Source organism: Rhododendron vialii, chromosome 5a (assembly GCF_030253575.1).
Source record: "Rhododendron vialii isolate Sample 1 chromosome 5a, ASM3025357v1".
NCBI classification, from domain to species: domain Eukaryota; kingdom Viridiplantae; phylum Streptophyta; class Magnoliopsida; order Ericales; family Ericaceae; genus Rhododendron; species Rhododendron vialii.
The window spans coordinates 33,555,652-33,575,731 of NC_080561.1; the positions used below are offsets into that span (position 1 = coordinate 33,555,652).

The following is a 20,080-nucleotide window of genomic DNA, read 5'->3' on the forward strand; positions in this document are numbered from 1 at the left end:
GTGGTGAAAATAGGTTTGCCTTTGATTTTTGCACACCAGTCACCAGAGCTTTAAGAGAGAGACAGAGAGAAAGGAGAGGGGTTTCAGCCTTTCAGGTGGTGATGAGAGGAGGAGGTGGAAAGTGGTGGCGGTTGTGATTGGAGGTGGTGTGGGGGATCCCCTCCCCCCATTTTTAATCTTTTTTTTTTACCTTTCTGCAAAAATTGTGGAAGTAAAAAAAGTTCGGAACGGATTCAAGCAGTTTCGAATTTAGATCCGATCCGGTCCATTGAAAGGCCTAGGTCGAATACGTTAAAGGTAAGCTGGTCCGGAAAGCCCAAAAAGAAGCATGGTATGGAAACAATAGTGTTAAGTTATGGGTTTATATGTAATTAGTTGTAGTTTACATCTCTTATGTAAGTAGATTAGGAGATAAGCATCTAATGTGTAATTACTTTTTATATTTGTATAAGTATAACGTAATGAGAAAAATACCCTAACTTTTTGGGTCTCAATTTCGGTGTCCATGTTTTACATGGTATCAGAGCTTTTCAGTCATACCGAATTCAGTAGACGACTTGTTGATTCTTGACTATCTATCAGCGTTGATCCACATCGATCAAAAGCTATTGTTTGTCGATCACCAGATTTTTTCGTTTGTTTGAAGACCCAGAAGACAAGACAGATCTTCATTCAGAAGTCCACGTTTGTTTGAAGACCCAGTTGCAAATCACCGACCTTTGCTGCAAATCACCAACCTTTGCTTCATGTTTTTCCGGCCACCGTAGAACACCTTTCCGTTCTATTTTTTTTGAAGTTTCAAGACAGTTCCATCTTTCGCCAGACCTCCGAGACTTTACCCCGGTTGATCACAATCAATTCCGACGTCGCTCTACACTTCCATACCTCCAGTTCAGGTTTATTTTGTGTTTTTTGAGTTGGGTCAGATCTGGTTGTCTTCGTTTGGCTTGGGTAAGAGTTATTTACACTGGTTTGAGTTTGGATCAGAATAATCAAGTATTTTCGGAACCCTATTTGTATTATTCTACATCGTTTGTCATAATCTGGGTGTGTTGAAATGTCAGAGGATAAACAAAAAGGCTTCCGCTAGTACAAATGACGAGTTGAGTCGTTTAGGGACTCTAGATAATTTTTCTTTGGATATTTGCCATATTAAGTTGGATGGTACCAACTATTTGATTTGGTCTCGTACTTTTACTTTGGCTATTGAGGCCAAAGGAATGTCAGGATTTATTGAGGGCCCTGTTACTCCACCTGTTGAGGCGGTCGAACTCAAGAAGTTTAAATCTCGGAAATCGTTAGTCATGACCTTGTTATTTAACTCTATGAGAGCTGATATTCGCCATACTTTCCTGCTGCTTGATACTCCACATCAGATTTGGACTACTGCAGCTCAGACCTATTCTCAGCAAGGTAATGATGCACAATGTTTTGAGTTGAGGAAGAGGCTCCGAACATTGGAACAAAATTATCGTTCTATTGCTGTGTATTTTGCTAACTTGAGTGGAGCGTAGAACCCTTGGCAACAAGTCTCGCCTTGTATCTCTCAACTGTACCATCAGAATTCTGCTTAACAGTGAAAACCCACTTGCATCCTACTGATTTCTTTCCTCGTGGAAGTGGTACTAGCTCCCAAGTGCCATTCTTTTTCAAAGCTGTCATCTCTTCTACCATAGCTCCTTTCCACTTAGGTATTATGAATGCATCCTACCAATTCTGTGGAATACATATAGAAGAAATAGATGAAACAAAGGCATGGTACGAAGGAGATAACCGATCATAAGAGACAAATTGAGAGATAGGATGTTGAGTACATGACCTAACACCTTTCCGAAGAGCAATAGGAAAATTATCAGACTCAATAAAGGGAGGTTCAATAGGAGAAGATTCATTACCAGATCAGTCAGCTGAGGAATCCGAAACTGGAGCAGGGATTGTAATTGACAAGGTGGTATTACACATGAGGACCTTCCTTTCTTCTGTCTAATGTAGGTCTTTAAGTTAGACCCTTTCAACCGTTGTGGTAGTTCCTCAATATTGTCACCAATGTCATGAGTTGCTCTTTCAGCAGATATTGGTTCCTCTCTAAAATGTTTCCTCTCCCCCTCACCATGATTATAAAAGGAGGTAAATATCTCTTCCTCCCTCATCTCTTCCTGCCGATGCTCCCCCTGAAGAGATGGAGTGGAGGGAGAGTAAAAGGACATTGTTTCCCAAAAAGTAACATCCATAGAGACATAAAACTTTCTAGAGTGAGGATCATAACATTTATAGCCCTTCTGAGTAGGAGAGTACCCAATAAAGACACACCTATAGGCTTTAGGACCTAACTTGCCCCCAGAGGGGTGAGGGGCATGAACAAAACACACATAACCAAACACCCGCGGTGGGAGAGTGGTGACACGAGAACTGTGAGGAAGACTCTCAATAGGAGTTTTGAATTTGAGAACACTAGATGACATACGATTGATAAGATAAGTAATAGTCAAAATCGCCTCTCCCCAAAAAAACTTTGGAACATTCATGGTGAATAAAAGAGAGCAAGCTACCTCAGCAAGATGATGATTATTGCGTTCAGCAACTCCATTTTGTTGTGGAGTGTCAACACAAGTCGTCTGATAAAGAATGCCATTTTCTTCTAGGAATGCCTTAAAATTCCTATCTATATACTCAGTCCCATTGTCACTACGGAGAATTTTAATATTCGTATCAAATTGAGTGCGTACCATGGCATAAAAAGATTTAAAACAAGAAAAGACGTCACTTTTTGACTAAATACACCCAAGTAACACGAGAATAACAATCAATAAAAGTGACAAACCACCGAAAACTTTTAAGAGAGGTAACAGGAGAAGGACCCTAAACATCATAATGGATAACTGTAAAAGGAGACGCACTCCGTTTATTAATAGGTGCATAAGATGAATGTTTATGTTTTCCAAACTTATAGGCTTCACAAAAAAACCGACTCCTAGGACAATACTTTATTAAATGAGGAAAAAGTTTCTCTAAAATTCCAAATGAGGGATGACCTAATCTACGGTGCCACTGATGTAACACAGTAAGAGTGGCACCCGTATCTGCTTGCAAAGCAAGACCACATGACATGGGTGGATGAGGCGCAGACTCCAAAAAATAGAGGCCACCATGTGATTTACCACTGCCAATCACCTTCCCCGTATCCAGTTCCTGAAAGACACAATGAGTAGGAAAAAAGGTCACAGAACAATTTGCAGAACGAGTAAGGCTACTAACAGACATAAGATTAGTGGCAAAGTTGGGAATATGTAAAACTGAAGAGAGAGAAATCGAGGGAGAATAGCGAACGGAACTCTTCCCTGAGATAGCAGAGAATGACCCATCTGCTATTCGAACCTTATCCTTACCAGAATAAGTAGAGTAAGAATCAAACACAGAGGAACACCCAATCATATGATCTGAGGCACCAGAATCTATAATCCAAAGAATAGCAGAAGAGGCAGTAAATGCACTAGCCGGGATACCTGTGTGAGCAAAATAGGATGAAGTAGGAGCTACTGTGGAAGAGGAAGCTATAGTAGATGGAGAATCAGCCCGAGCCATAAGGTGCCTGAGAGTTTGTATCTCCCCCTGAGAGAAACCACCAACATGATCAAATGACGCTTGAATCCCAAAACTGAACCCAGAATCAGGCAAGGTGCCAACTGTAGACTCCGAAACATGGGCCTAGGCCCGAGAACGCACCGAACCACGACCATGGCCACCGCGGCCACCCCCGCGGCCACGAGATGGCTTGCCATGTAGCTTCCAACAAAAATCCCCGGTATGACCAGTGTTGTGGCAATAATCACACTGGAGTGACGCACGATCAGGAGGCCCGCTGCTAGTACCAGACTGGGACTTGCCACCCTGGAGAATAAGCCCACTATAAGAACCAAAATGACCTTGAGGAGTAGCAACCAGGGCAGAACGATCAGAACTAGGAGGGAGCACCCCTCCTACTCTCCTCTTGCTGAACAATAAAATAGGCCTCTCTCAATGATGGAAACGGAACACGACCCAACACCTGCACTCTAATCGGATCAACCTCCAAATCAAGACCAGCAAGAAAGTCATAAACACGCTCTTTCTCCATCCTTTTTAGCCAATTAGTAGCATCCACAGCACAAACAGCCTGAAAGCCCTGATAATAATCAAATTCGCAAACCCATGGTATTGACTATGAGGAGACGTTTGCACCAGTAGCAAAGATGAACACTGTGCGAGCTCTGCTTTCTTGTGCTGCTAATTTGAATTGGCCCCTTCACCAGTTTGATGTGAAAAATGCATTCCTCCATGGTGAGTTAGAAGAGGAGGTGTATCTGGACGTACCACCAGGTTTCTCTTCCTCTGAGGCTGAAGGGAAAGCGTGTAGATTGAAGAAGGCCCTATATGGGCTGAAGCAATCACCTAGAGCGTGGTTTGGCAGATTTTCCAAGGCTATGTTAGGGTTTGGATACAAACAAAGCCATGCAGATCATACTATGTTCATCAAAGGAGGTGCTGGTAAGATTGCTGTCCTTATTGTGTATGTTGATGATATAATAATTACAGGCAATGATGTGAATGAAATTCTTAATCTCAAATCTAGTCTGGCTCAAGATTTCGAGATTAAGGATTTGGGATCACTAAGATACTTTTTTGGCATGGAAGTGGCAAGGTCTGATAAATGTATTTTTCTCTCTCAACGGAAATATATACTTGATCTTTTGGAAGAAACAGGTATGTTGGGATGCAGACCTGCAAATTCTCCTATTGAGGCGAATCACCATCTTAGTGGTAATGTGGGGGAGTGCACTGACAAGGAGAGATATCAGCGACTTGTGGGTCGACTGATATACTTAGCTCACACTCGACCAGATGTCACTTATGCAGTGAGCATTGTTAGTCAGTTTATGCATGACCCTCGTGCTTCGCATCTGGATGCAGTTTATTGTATCTTCAGATACCTCAAATCAGCTCCAGGAAAGGGAATTTTGTTCTCTAATCATGGACACCTACGATTGGAGACATTTACTGATGCTGACTGGGCTAGTTCTATGGATGATAGACGCTCTACTTCTGGCTATTGTACATTCATTTGGGGAAATTTAGTTACTTGGCGAAGTAAGAAGCAATCAGTGGTCGCCAGGTCTAGTGCAGAAGCTGAGTACAGAGCTATGGCTCATGGCGTTTGTGAGCTCTTGTGGCTCCAAACCATGTTACGTGATTTGGGAATTACTGATAATGGTCCTATGAAACTCTACTGTGATAATAAAGCTGCCATCAACATTGCTCATAATCCTATTCAACATGACAGAACGAAACATATAGAGATTGACAGGCACTTCATCAAGGAGAAGCTGAGTGCGGGTTTGATATGTATGCCTTTTGTGAGATCTGAAGATCAACTGGCTGACATATTCACAAAAGGGCTGGGTAGCAAGAGTTTCCACCCCATTGAGTTCAAGTTGGGTTTGATAGATATCTTCGCACCAACTTGAGGGGGAGTGTTAAGTTATTGGTTTATATGTAATTAGTTGTAGTTTACATCTCTTATGTAAGTAGATTAGGAGATAAGGATCTAATGTGTAACTACTTTTTATATTTGTATAAGTATAACGTAATGAGAAAAATACCCTAACTTTTTGGGTCTCAATTTCGGTGTCCACGTTTTATTCATAATGTGTAACAATTACACAACAAAAGAGGGGAGACTTGGTAGATTAAGGATCCAATATACAAATCACAGCTTCACGAAAAAAGATACAAACTGTAGTATAAAATAAAAATTAAATTAAATTAAAAAAAAAAAACAGAAAAGCCTGATATGAAGCATTCTCATCAAATTAACCTCATCTGCCTACAAGCAAAAGATACGGATATAAAATTGAGATGCTAAACAATATTTGGGTGATCATGAGGGAGGCTAAATATAGTTGGGAATTGGGGCCAGATTATAACTCAACAAGGAAAAACAGAGGTAATGTTAAAGGGAAAGTATGACATGAGATTGTCATGTGGCACCTCTAAAATGTTGGTTGACCATCTTACGAGATGTTAGATAGATGTGCCAGTGGACAAATAGTAGAGAAATGATTAAGTGGAATTTATCCATTGCGAGGTGTGAGTTTAGACTAGTGCATGTATATATTGTCTCATGGGGATTTTACGTACCGATTCTTATAGATTGTCACACGTAAAGAATGTTAGGGTCATTAAGTTGAAAATCCTACGGCAAATCAAATCAACCAACTTGCCAACTAGTAAAAAAATGAATATTCCCTCAAGTCAACTTTGACATGGTGCGCATTTATCTCTTTAGGAAAAATGAAGATAGACTAGATAATAAAACATATATGTTTTCTCACGAGTCTCCATCACCCATAACTATAAAAAGGGAACTGTGTAACCGCTATTCACGTATAATGTCCAAAATATTGGTTGACTGGGAATTGGCTGCATTGTGTTTGGCACTTGCTGCTTGGGTTTGGTAAGTACTGCGTCCTTAACCAGATTAAACAATTTGATTTTAAATTCTTACGATATTTAAAGAAAAAAAAACGAAACGAGTATTACTTAAAGAAGAAACATTTCAGAACTTTCCATGCATGTGAGATAGCAATTTCATAATTTCCTTAATACATTTAATTTCAAGTACTTCTAAATAATTCACACCACAAAACTGTATACAGTATAACACCAATGTGTGTTCATGACATGTCCTTGTACCCATACAGACATCCTAACAGACATTAGGAAAGGTCATATGCTTGGACAATCACTAGCAACTGATATTCGTACCTGAGCCCATGTACCATGTGCTGGTAACCACACATACTGTTTCATAACATAGTACTAGCATTGCCCTATTAAAGAGATTACCCCCCTAGTTCGTTGTTGAGACTACTGAAAATTTATATTTCGAGCTTACACCATTTACATTTCTTTCCATATCCCTGTACGGCCAACTAACCAGTAACCAGCAATGGTTCATGGTCCAGAGACAGGATAATTCAAAAGTGTAAATCATCAACCATACCTTGTCCGTTATATTGTCAACCTCTGATACCACAACCCATTTATCTAGTTATGTATAATAATACAGGGATTTCAACAACTTCTAGTAAAGGTAGTACCAACTTGAGCCTCAGTTTCCAGCGAAGTGGGATATTTTCTAAAACATAACATGAGGCCACGTTTGTGGCTGGACTTTTTCAGAAACCAGCCCTGATCCTAATTGTTACGTCAAGTTCCAGTTAACCAAAATGAAAGGCTAGGTTGACGTTCTTAATCTAACTTATTCAGATGCAGAACCATTCTATTTCCAATAAGTCAGTAAGAAAATCAAAGCAGCACCCACCCTACCTACAAAGAATTTGCAACTTTGAATGATAATGAGGCACACAATGAATAAAGCATACCGCGTCGGACATATCGCAGTGAAGCTTGGTGACAGAGTCCCCACGACCCAGCTCCTGAACAACTCCATAGGCAATATACGTCTTTGGTCCCAAATCTGGCGTCAAAGAATGCTTGGGTAACTTTGTGGCGAGATTTAGAAAGCCATCGCAAGGATGTGAATAGTGTTTAAAAGGCAAGCAACTGATGAACTCAGCATTATGTCGAGGCAATCGTTCCTCAAATAAGCTCGACGGGGGCCAGGCTTTCAACTTAAGAATCTGAGGCCACCCTTCACCATCAGATAAACCCCCTAGGTAGCCTCGAAAAAATTTATGGACATTAACCTCAACCTAGATATTAAACCAAAGTCAACAAAATTTACACACAAGATACAAAATACAAACGGTAATTCATCAAAAAGGAAAGTCAAACAATCAATAGAATACTAGTGATTTGCAACATGCAACCACATTAGCGATTTGCACGTTTGCCATTGATCTCCATTTTTTGTGTCATCACCTCTATCATAGTAATTTTATTCAATTTTACACAATTAGTGTTTTGCGTCAATTATTACACTCTGTAACCTTCATTCATAATTGGTAACACCACAAATACTCATACATGTCTTTCACCACATGACCACATAACCCAAGTGGCACAAGAAACTCCATATTTGATTTTCCCATACAAACTCGAAGCGTGGAGCACGCGTAAAGGCGTGCATACATGTACGAGCGTCCACAAGCCAAGGTACTACTTCTGAGGTGGCACAAGAAACTCCATATTTGATGTTCCCATACAATCTTGAAGCGTGGCGCACACGTAAGTGCGTGCATACATGTACGAGTGTCCACAAGCCAAGGTACTACTTCTGTAATGCATTTTTTTGTTCCGCAAAAACTACCCAGTAACCAAGTTTTCCTACTTTCAGATTATCGGAAACCTTCTTTCTCCGTTCAATTACTCCAATAAAAGTATAATCAATAGGTCACTCCCCCTTATTTATTGTTTTGTCTCATATCTATACAGAAACCTTCAACTATCTATATGCAAATATGCAATGAAGTAACACAATCAAGAATATAAATTATCCAAAAAGGAGAGTAGAAGTGATCCGTAGTTTTACAAACTTGAGATCAGTGGAATACATAAAACATTGTGAATAATCAATGAAACTTTCACTTAGCAATTTGGAAAGAGCAACTTACAAAATTAAGAACCATGTTCACGGCTAGACAAATTAGTGATGGGGGTATCAAATGTAATCAAATGACAGATGAATCAAACCACCCTAAGTGTGTTTATGGACAGTTACTGGTGAAGTGTGTTTTTGAGTTGTTGCCGTTGTGGTTTTTGGTAGTTTTGCTACTCGCTGGAAAGGCAAGTAAAAATGTAAAAAATAGTTTTCAACAATGTTCTAAAAATTGCTAGGCGCTAGTCGAGCGGAAAAGGGGCACCTAGTGCATTAGTCGCAAACTAGTCAGCTTCCTACTCTAGGCGTTGGACCACCGCCTAGCGCATAGGCGGGGAATAGGCGGCCTATTGGACAATTTTGGAAAGGCAAAATTTTGACAAAAATGGAGTTGCCAAACTGGGTTCCCCTTTTCTAGAATTTGGAATAGATAACATGCTAAATTCATTCATTTGTTCTTTAACGGATCTTTTAACTTGCTCTACAACATATTTTAATTTACAATACCTCGTCATCCATACCCAACTCATTAATAGTCTCCAATTTATCACGAAGTACAGTTTCATATGAAGAGACATTCGAAATGTGTAACACTGCCCCTGTTTTTTTCCAAGGTTCAGCGGAAATTATTGTAGCAATCATCTTGGTCTGATGGTTTTGATGTAGGAAATATGGCAGTGACTTAAGTTGTCAAAAAATATACAAGAGTGGGCTAATGGTGAATAATGAATATTGTTAAACATTTCCTCGGGCTAATGGTGCTAACAAGGTATGTCCTATGAAGCACAGATACTTCTAGAAGGGTGTTGCGTCCATATCACATACCCATACGAAATACCAATAATTGTCGGATACTCATAGCTTAGTATTTGATACTTTTACACTGTCCACAACAACAACAGAGCCCATGTAGTCCCCAACCTTTGGGGGTATGGGCGGGGGAGGATTGAAGACAGACCAAACCTTTGGAAATATGCACAAAGTGGCTACTCCCAGAGCCCCACTATACCTGTTTTCCTGCAGAACCATGCCTCCAAATCAAAGCCAAATGGCATCAAAGAGGGCAGGTCTAGAGATCCAATTCAATTTTTGTGTACATTACCATGCTCTTCATTGATAGTCCAGAGTAACGGTATGCACACTACTTCTACACTGTCCATAATTAGAAAATAATTTTCTTCCTATTTGCAAAGTATTCTATACTCCTTGAATTGTCTAGATTAGGCATGAAATTAATGGGTTGTTTGGATGGGGTTTTGAAAAATTTTGGTTTTGTTTTTTGGGGTAATGAGTGTAGAGATAAATTAGGGTAATGATTGGAGATAGAGGTAATGAGTGGAGAGAGATAGAGAGATAAATGAGAATAATGATTGGAAATAGGGATAATGAGTGGAGATAGAAATGAGAGTAATGATTAGAAGTAGGAGTAATGAGTGTTTTTGGATTTGGGGAATTTTTTCAAAATCTTGATCCAAACAAGGCACAAGGCATTTCTAACCTAACATCAAAGTACAACTCATGCTAATCAATAAAAATAGACGAATTACCGATTCTTTGTTTACTAGTTATCCCTTAGAGAAGAAAAAAAACTGGTACTATTTTAAAAACAATGCCTGAATTAACCTAGTCATGTGTGTTCTATAGCGGCCTATGTTACATGGATCCTTCATTTTGGCTCAAGTACCCATGTCGATGTGTCCGACACCCGTATCCTTTTGAACACCCGTATCCTTTTGGACACTCGGATCCTCTAGTTGTTAAGATACTTACAGAAAAGGAATATCAAATTAGCAAGAAAAGCAATATTTCAAGTATTTCACATAGACAGGAAATAGGGAAATAGCAAAAACACAATTTTCTTAACCCATTCTTGTTTAAATACATTTGTAAACATAGTTTTATGGTACATAATTTGAGAAAATTATGCAATATATAATACAAATAAGAGTTCAGGACGTGTCCCCGTGCCCATACCCAAGTTGGGGATACATATCCACGTATCCTAAGATTTAAGTTTAGGAAGGTCTGACGCTTGGACTCGCACCCGCACCCAACACTCGCACCCGAGTCCATGTAACATAGATAATGGCATACATTCTAGATATTCCACTATACAGATTGTAGATCTAATACCAAAACTAACACTTATATACAACATGACAAAAAGAAAAAAGGGGCCGGTTCCGCTCGCACAACTTTTGACACAAATTTTAACACTCAATCTCGACCATTGAATTCAATGACTGAGATGCTATTGCACTCTCTCCCCTCTATCTCACTCGCACCTAATCTCTCCCTCCCACCCCTCCCCACCTCCATCTCCGATGAACTCCACTATTGTGTTTAAACGAAATCCTGACCTTTATGTTTCTGAATAAAATAGAGAAGGCACCGCACAAGCTATCAAAATACCCAAAAGCTACAGAAATCGTTCAAATGCATCTTGAATTCTTACAGCAAAGGGTGAAGGAAAAAACTTTCCACTTCGAAAAATTAGATATCTTCAATAAATTACTTGTCAAGAAAAGACCTTAACCCCTTAAATCCCAATGCAATTAATTGTCAGGTCTCTGAATCTAAAGCGGGTGAAATCAAAGATGGGCTTACAACCCATCTAACACGTCATACACACGCTGTAGTCGAACAGCTCGTGTGGTGGCTACGTTGCTCCGTTATAGGTTGGGTACCAATCTCTTCATCTAGTCGAGATGCACAAAACTTGGAGATCAGAAAGATTTTTTGACCAGATTTTGTCACTGCAAATTTACGGACAGAAAAGCAGCACCTCCGTCGAATGGCGCTAGCAACCTCTGTACACCTCCGTTGTCGATGGGTCTTGATGCGTTGAAATCTTCTCTCGAAGCCGCACAAGACTCGGCAATCAGAAAATAGTTTTGGTCAGATTTTCGGGTCTGTGATTCTCAGATAGAACTCGAGCCTAGACCGAATAGAATAGGTGGGGGACAGTGGGGGAGTGGAGCGGGTCGAGCGAAGTTGGGGTTCGCCGGAGATGGGTCTGGCCGGAGATGGAAGTGCGGAGTGGAGAGGGGAGGGAGGTAGGGAGAGAGAGATTAGGTGTGAGTGAGATAGAGGGGAGACAGTGCAACATCTCAGCCATTGATTTCAATGGTTGAGATAGAGTGTCCAAATTTGTGTTAAAAGTTGTGGGAGCGGAACCAGCCCCAAGCAAAAAAAAAGGCACATAAACTAGTACTCAATTCTTAAAAACTTAGTATTTTGCATTGAATATTGCAATCATTTATCCCCATTAATAACAGCTTTTGTGTAACACCAATACTAAAAACATCATAACCATGTACTGAAATAAACATCAGTTCCAAAAAAAGGAAATACTCAAATAAACCTATAATAGTTGTACCCGTCTCCTAAATTTTAGGTTTTCCCTTGACGAGCAACCGGAAACTGAGAACAAAAATACGTAAAAAGAAACAAAGAAAGAAACTACCAACTAAATAGGAACAAACTAATGATTTTGCCGTCAACAAAGGAATGCAGTATATTTAAAACAGATAATACCATTAGAAATTAAAAAAATTGTTCCTTATTGTTGGTTGAATATTAGGAATTCCACCTCTTAAAGAGACATGTAACCATTGCACCTAATAAAATCTTAAGGCATCATTTCTTTTATGGCCCCTTATTTTAACTCAAGAAATACAAGCACAGGTACTGATGAGATAGGTTACAACACCTACCAGTTTTATGCTTAGAATTCCCAAGACGAGTTAACCACAGTTATTTAGGGCGGCGCACAGTAGCACAAAGTCTGCAACGTTCTACAAGGCGCGGGCTTTACTGAAGAGAGGCAACTAGGCAAGGAAAAATAGCAATATAGAACAAAAATAGTATACACAAATACTTTCAAATAACAAACACTAAGACAATAAAATTTACTAAATGCACCATTTAAAAGGCCATAAAAACATCTACTTTTCTACAAATCAAAAATCACTTTGCCTTAACAGTAATTTACCAAAAAAATATCTGTTCTTCTACGCATCAGAAAATACAATTGACATAAATTTTGCGTTTAAGCTGTTAGAAGTGAGGGGGCATACAATAATCTTTCAAATAGAAAACACAGAAAATACATAGTGCAAAAGGTAGAGTTAAAAAACTAGGCTCCAGTAATATTCCAAGGTCCCAAAGCATATACAGTCGTAAATCTAAACTGTTTACAAAACTTGGAATGATTTGAAAGTTTCGATTGTATCATAATAAAGGCAGCGTATCCAATACGCCTAAAGAGCTGGCCTAAAAAAGGGACAGAAAAGAATATACCCAAAAGGCCAAAACAGAGAACAAACAATAGTTCAAAATGAAGAAGAAAAGAACAGAGCAAAGACCAAACATAGAAAGAGGAGAAGAAGAAAGAGATCAAAGAAGGAGAAGAGAAGATTGGAACATTAAATCGTCAAAGTAATTGGTTTAACGGTGGAGTTCACGTCACTGGTTAGGATCGACTGGAGGAGTTGACAGTAGTTGGTTACCTTACTAGGGTTTTTTTAAGCCCTTGTCTTGCAGTTTTGCAAGATTGAAAGAGGTGAAGAGATGTGCTCTTCCTATTCCTCTTATCTACGTAGCCTCGTCTGGAATCCTAAACAGCACCATAGGTGTGCCTGGTTGAGCTTTGCCCCTAGTCAAGCCTATAATAACTATGGGACTAACATTTGGAACATCCCAAATGGAATAGTGGGCTAACAATTAGAAACGGAGGGAGTATGTTCAACTGAAACATAAGACAGAAATGACGCTATCATAACAATCAGCATAACGAAGTTCAAATTGCCACCGAATCTCAAATTTACTGTTGCAACTGACATGAGGCAATCTTTTGCGTGCAGAAAATAACATTTCGTTGCGTGGGTTTACCCAATTAGGATGTAAAGAACGGAAGGCAGAAAGCAATAAGCTAGTTCAGATTTGAAGCCATGGTAAACTGGTTGGCATATCCTTGTGAAATATCAAATCCGAAACAATTACATAGCATAAAACCAATTAGGCCTGACCAATGCACCTTCTCGGATTAGGATTTTGTCCCAGTAGCCTTAGAGCATCACAATGGATGAGCCATTTCTCAAGTCAAACCCATGATTTGACATGAGGCCTCAAAAAAACGACCTCTAATGGTCAGTCATTTCTCAAGCCAAAAAATAGCTTTGCCAGTTCTCAAGCAAAAATTGGCACAAGAAATGGGCAAATGGCAAAGCCATTCATAGCCATATCACCAGTTGTGTGTTGCTACCATTTTTTTTCAAATCTCTATGCAATGATTCAGGTGATCCAAAAGCCATGATGGTTTAAGGGAAAAAATAATATGGCTTGGGACCCATTGGAGCAATTTTGCCAAAGTTTGACAAAATAGAACTGTACCAAGCAAATAAATGTATTTGACTTGAAAAATAAAAAGCGCAAACCCGTGGAGATGCTCTTACTAAATCCTAAGAATCAAATCAAATAGACAATAAAATCCCATCGCTAAATCAGTTATATAGCATCTAGTTTACAAGCAGTACCGATGTAGAAAAAGAAAACTGACCTCGCACCAATCCAAACAATTAAGGGCAGTCACATCTAAAAGCTGGCCATATTTGACATTTTTTATCTGACGGAACGCACGCCACATAACCATCGGATCCCAGCTCAAACCAGAAGTAGTTCCAAGCACGTCGCTGACAATCACAGGCTCACCTTTACGCCAATGCCACTGGAAATGTTTCAAATCCTCGCATTGGATATCTCTGGCAGCTGGACAGAACAAATAGTTGTCAGCAGAATTTTCTCGAGAAGATGCTTTCCTTAAATTGTTATTAAACACGTCAATTTCACCCGCCTCATTGGAACAGCGGCACACTAGTGAAGAGCTTTCAGGCCCATCAGTAAGGTCATTTGAGTTAGCGATCTCTTCTACCTTCATCAACAACCGAGCGACCCAATCTTCTCGATACAGACACTTCAATTTCAAGTTTCCACAACCGCAACCACCCATCCTTACTGGAGGACAAGGAATGCTACCATTTTCATTGGCTTTCCACTCAAATGTTAACTTAACATCGTCCATGCTGCTCGGCCCGGCAGGTATATCTGAAGTTTCTGTTTTCCTTAAAGACGGCAAATGGCTACCCTCAAGGTCCTCACAACTCTTCTGGCTACCCTCAAGGTCCTTACCGCTTTTCTGCCTACCCTCAAGGTCCTCACCGCTCTTCTGCCTACACTCAAGGTTTTTGTCTTTGCCAATCTTCCGCCTACAACTCTTCCGCGTAACACTCTTCTCTTTATCATTCCCACCATGCAAGTAAGACAGTCCATGGTCAATGTACTTCATGACAACTTCCTCCTCACCTCCCCGTAGGTTGCCATCACGGAACTCCCGGCAACAAATAAGGCACAGGTCATAATAACAGTGTGGACAGCTTCTGTGAAAGTCAACGATAGAAGTTTGGCAATTGTCGCTGCACAATCCATGCAATTACCTCAAGCTAGTTACTAAATAATGAAAACAGCTCAAGCATAACTAATTTAGTTCCTGACAACCTACCAATAGGCACGCTCATCTTCAGGGCAGTCAGCAATTTGTACCTTCGTGTCTGACAATGATAAATCTGCTCACACAAACAACAAATATGAAGCTGATAAAGAATATATCAGGATTTTATTCAGACATTGAAACATTAGACATTCCCATTACTCGATACACCAACTCTTGATTCAGAACTTTATTACTAGGACAAAACAGAATATCCAAATTCCGTGGATGATTATGTAACTTAGAGAACATTTTTTTCCATCTCAAGATCCCTTCACTTCTCTCCAAGAAAAATGGCTTTTACATCCAACAAACACCAACGCAGAAACATTCTTACAATAAAGTGCATAGGCAACTCTAATATGTGTAAAAGATGCAGCTTCCTTGTCAGTTCTTTGCATTCCAACAAACCGTAAAAGGTATCAAAATCAGTTACTTTTTTGGCGTCCCAACTCCCAATAGAGCCCTATAGCCATCTAAACTTGAGGAAAAAAAAATCCTACTTCCAAAAAACATACTTATCATTGACACCACAAAATTGTCTCGATGCACGCAGGTCAAGAGTAACTACGATGCTAAAAAAAGAAGCTTGCCTCCCACTCAAGCAGGATGCCCACCATATCTCAGAATTGTAGGAGATACCTTGAATCTTAGCCTCAATCTCCTTCTCCCTCAATTGTTCCCTGTGGAAATCTTTGAGAAATGGAAGTAGTGTCTGTAAAATGTATCTGGCGTGCTGAATTTTTTCTTCATCCTCAAGCACCAGATCTGACTTCTTCAGGAACTACACCATAAAAGAGAAAAAGATGTGAAGATCCATTTACATACATCTGAAAGAGACAACAATAAAGCACACGAGTACGCTGAAGACAGACTTTGAATGGCACTTCCAAACGCAAGCAAGACTTGCAATTGCACTTGTATTGACAAACAGGACAAGCATTGGCAAAATCCTCCTCCGTCATCTTCGGATACCTACATACAGTTAACTAACCAATGATATCCACAATCAAAATTTCCGTATCAGAAAAAAAAAAAAGATAATATCTTCAAGAGATAGAATACTTGACAAGAGCTTTACTTTCAGATGCAAGTTATAATTGCTAACTAAAGAAGAAATGGCAATGCCAGTTTTGCACTGCAGAAATTCATGTTGCTAAGAGCATCGCCAGCACATATATCAAAATTAAGCACCAAATTTGCACTTTTATACTTTTGCATCGTGAACTGTAACTTATTAAAATATGTGGTTGACTCTAAAGAGTTTGGATTTCCAAATAAATAGGCAATGCAATGTACATTAAAAAGTGGTATAGACCAAATAAAAACTATTACTTAAATACTTGAAGGACACATCTCCCACTTCAAATTTCAAAAATGAGAGCACCTCCAATCTGTCTCTGACATGCAAAATATAATGTCTAATTCAAAAACATGGGCATTGAATTTTCTACTCATAACTCATCCCATCTCCAAAAACAAATCTCATCGTCTGCTTCTAACTCCCCATTTCAATTTACTATTCAAGTTCACCCGTTCCCCAACTTTCCCTCAGAAATTTTTCCACATTCTGTCAAAAACTATTTTACAAATCTCCCTCCAAAATTCAAAAATATATTCAACCTTTGTTGATTGTAGTTAGACTTGGTCACATCTAAAAGGTATGGTCGACATAACTTTAACAATACTGACATTCTATCATTGCACAACAAATAGTTGAAAACTGATATGCTTAGAGCAGAGAAAATAAATAAAGTGAAAAAAATGGAGGACAATTCTCTCAACCTTTTTCACTATTTTAGGAGCTTGGAGCAACTAAAGAATACATTTTGGAGTTTTGGAGAGTGGTTGGAAAGGCTTTAAGAGAGAATTAAAGCAAGATTTGGGTATTTGAAACATATTTGGGGGGGCTGTGCTTCGTGTTTTCTATGAGCAAGTCCACCCAGTGTCATTGAAGGTGCTAATTTGAAAAAAAAAATGGCAAAATTCAAGTCCAACCTACCATTAGTTGATGCCAAAAAATACATTTGGCAAAGTTTCGGGCTAGCTTACGCACACCACAACTAATTCATGGGGTCCAAACCCATCATCCACTAGCGGGGAGTCCAATTAAAGCCGGGGCAAAGCTCCCGATGCTTTGGCCCCCCATAAGAGTTGAAAGCACCTAGGAAGTTTCGAACATGAAACTTTAGGAGGGAGCAACCCCTAACTCTTATTTTGACACCAATGGGTGAACTTGCTTTAAGTTGAAATATTTGAAGTATGAGTTTTGGAAATGCTACAAGTACCACAAACGAAATTCAAGGACTAAGAGCAACCATAGATAAATTACAGAGTGAATTGTGACAAATAGGAACTAGCCCTAAAATAAGCAAAATATATCACATATTACCATGTATTCATGCAGGGAACACAATATCTCTTTGTCTTGCAACTGGTGCACCGAACAACCCTTCCTTTGTCATTCCTCTGGCACTGATGACACATATTTGACTCTATGAAAACCCCCTAACGAACCCAGAAAGTTCAGATATACAGTCAGAAAACCAGAACTAGTAACCCTTCAGTTCCTTAAAAAGGACAATAGCATAAATGAAAGCAAAACATTCTGTACTTGTTCATCAGTCTTCGAACCAGCCCTGTGTCGCTTGGTATCTTCCTTTTCTTCCCTTGAAGCTCTTGAAACCTTGCGACCAAACTGACTCGTTGTGCCACTCCCATTTGCAGGATCAGAGTTACCATCCTCTTCCTCATCACTTCCTTTCTTTTTTGCCTCTATCAAATTCCCCTATCGAATTAAACAATGTCGAAAAATAGTCAGAAAACCAGAACTAAAAATTTATTCAGTAACCCAAAAGAACAACGCCATTGTGACCATATTTGGCAACTACACTTAGGTGATTATGTGATCATGTAATTTATCACCATTGCAACAGTAGAATATGCTTCATTTGACATGAAGTAGAGCACATTATACTACTACATGTCTACATTAATGAAACGTAAGAAATAATCAGAAAATCAGAACTAACCATTATAATGATAGGGTGACAATATTTGGAAACCACATTTTGATGATGACTTATGACGTGTCACCAAGGCACATGGCCTCATTGCCCATCGCTATCAAAATGAGGTCCCCAAATGCATGGCGTACCGAAAAAGGGACAAAATATCACAAATAAAAGCAAAAAAAAAACCGTACTTGTTCATCCATCACAGTGAATGTGCAATGTATGCAAGTGTAAATGTGAGTCCTACGCACAGCGGGAGCGGTATATGTGCGACCCGACCCACCGTGAATCTCAGTGTGTCAGCGTACGTGTTTGTGCACTTGTTACGGTGTACAATGCAGGTGCGGTCTACAAAGAACAATATTACAATATTATAAGGGAGTGATTTTCACACTCTTTTTAGATATCTACACTCCATTTTTAGGGTTAAAGTACCTATATTTTTTGCTAAAAGACAAAAAGCTTTGTTTTTTTTATATCTACACTCTTTTTTCAGTCTTTGAAAGTACATATATTTTTTGCTAAAAGACAAAAAGCTCTGTTTTTTTTATATCTATACTCTTTTTTCAATATCTGAAAGTACCTATATTTTTTGCTAAAAGACAAAAAGCAAGTACCTATATTTTTTGTTTTTTTTATATCTACACTCTTTTTTCAGTCTTTGTAAGTACATATATTTTTTGCTAAAAGACAAAAAACTCTGTTTTTTTTATATCTATACTCTTTTTTCAGTATCACCTATATTTTTTGCTAAAAGACAAAAAGCAAGTACCTATATTTTTTGAAAAAAGACAAAAAGCTCTGTTTGGAATTTAAGAAAAGAAAAGGAAAAGAGAAGGAAAAAGAGAGAAAATTGGTGGGAAAATTTCCTATTCAATAAACTTGAAATTTTTATTTTCTTTTCTCTTTTGCTTCCAACCAAACAACACAAGGAGAAAAAAAAATTTAATTTAATTTTCCTTTCTTTTTCTTGAGTTCCAAGCAGGGTAAGTGCGGATATAAAAACGAAAGCAAAAAAAAACACATTCTGTACTTGTTCATCCGTCTTCCCACCACCATCCCGGGCTTCCTCATCGTTTCCCCCTTTCTTTTTCGGAACCCTACCCACGCCATTCGACTTCCTTCTCCTCCGCCTTCCCTTCTTCCTACTCCCCTCATCATCCTCTTCATCGCCATATCCTGATACATTAACCATAACCCTAGCCCTAGTAGACCTCCCTATCCCCGTATCGCTGTTCTCCCCTCGGTCTTTCCCTCTCATCGATGGCGTGTCGAGCAATTGATGAATGGAAAGTTATTAGGGTTTTTGGGAGCGATAAATGGTTTTTAGGGAAACAAAAAAAGTTTGGTTCACTAGGGTTTTATAGCATAAACTGGAGTGAAGGCACTAGCGGAGTAACCTGTTCTAACGTGCGCCGTGGCAGTTTACCCCTTACAAATAATGTCGATTTGGATTAAAAAATTGAATGACTTATTTTTTTTGTTCTTATTAAGAAAAATTGAATTTATTTGTTTTGCGTCAAATTTTTATGACTTGTTGATTCGTCTAAAAAAGAGGAATCGAAAAGATAAAAAAAAATTGATCGGAACTCATTATTTTTTAAATAAAGAAAAAATAAGTCAATAAGTCAATCTTTTTTACTTATTCTTGTCTTTATGAAAAAAATTATAAGTTTCAATTAAAAAAATTTACTTTTTCGATTTCTCCTGCCGAGACGAATCAATAAGGCTCCATTTGTTTGGACGTAAAATGTTTTACCTATTTTTCGGTGTTTGCTTATGTAAAAAATGAGGAAAATATTTTACATGTAAAACATTTTCCATTAATTGGATGAAAATGACTTACCCTTAAATCTTCCGTAAGTTATTTTCCAAATCGAACCCGTTGTCTTTTGTTGCAATTTTCTCACTACTTAGTTTCCT

The 20,080-nt window shown here is 38.9% G+C and overlaps 1 protein-coding gene and 1 non-coding gene across 5 annotated transcripts in view; both read right to left on the bottom strand.

Annotated features, from left to right (window-relative positions):
* LOC131327263 (lysine-specific demethylase JMJ25-like) overlaps positions 1 to 19,489 on the bottom strand; it is a 74,045-nt gene extending 54,556 nt beyond the window's left edge. For all 4 annotated transcript variants that reach the window (XM_058360328.1, XM_058360327.1, XM_058360329.1 and 1 more), the window contains exons 1-8: positions 19,191 to 19,489; positions 17,758 to 17,931; positions 17,536 to 17,651; positions 16,019 to 16,118; positions 15,786 to 15,927; positions 15,156 to 15,219; positions 14,157 to 15,069; positions 7,422 to 7,751 (exon numbers count right to left, since the gene is read on the bottom strand). In XM_058360328.1, coding sequence (XP_058216311.1) covers positions 7,422 to 7,751; positions 14,157 to 15,069; positions 15,156 to 15,219; positions 15,786 to 15,927; positions 16,019 to 16,118; positions 17,536 to 17,651; positions 17,758 to 17,931; positions 19,191 to 19,418 — 2,067 coding nt within the window. In that variant the 5' untranslated portion in view covers positions 19,419 to 19,489. The remainder of the gene's footprint in view (positions 1 to 7,421; positions 7,752 to 14,156; positions 15,070 to 15,155; positions 15,220 to 15,785; positions 15,928 to 16,018; positions 16,119 to 17,535; positions 17,652 to 17,757; positions 17,932 to 19,190) is intronic.
* On the bottom strand, positions 9,607 to 9,712 carry LOC131328151 (small nucleolar RNA snoR100). Its single transcript, XR_009200429.1, has one exon. It is a non-coding gene; the product is annotated as a small nucleolar RNA snoR100 (small nucleolar RNA).
* Positions 19,490 to 20,080: the final 591 nt, after the last annotated feature.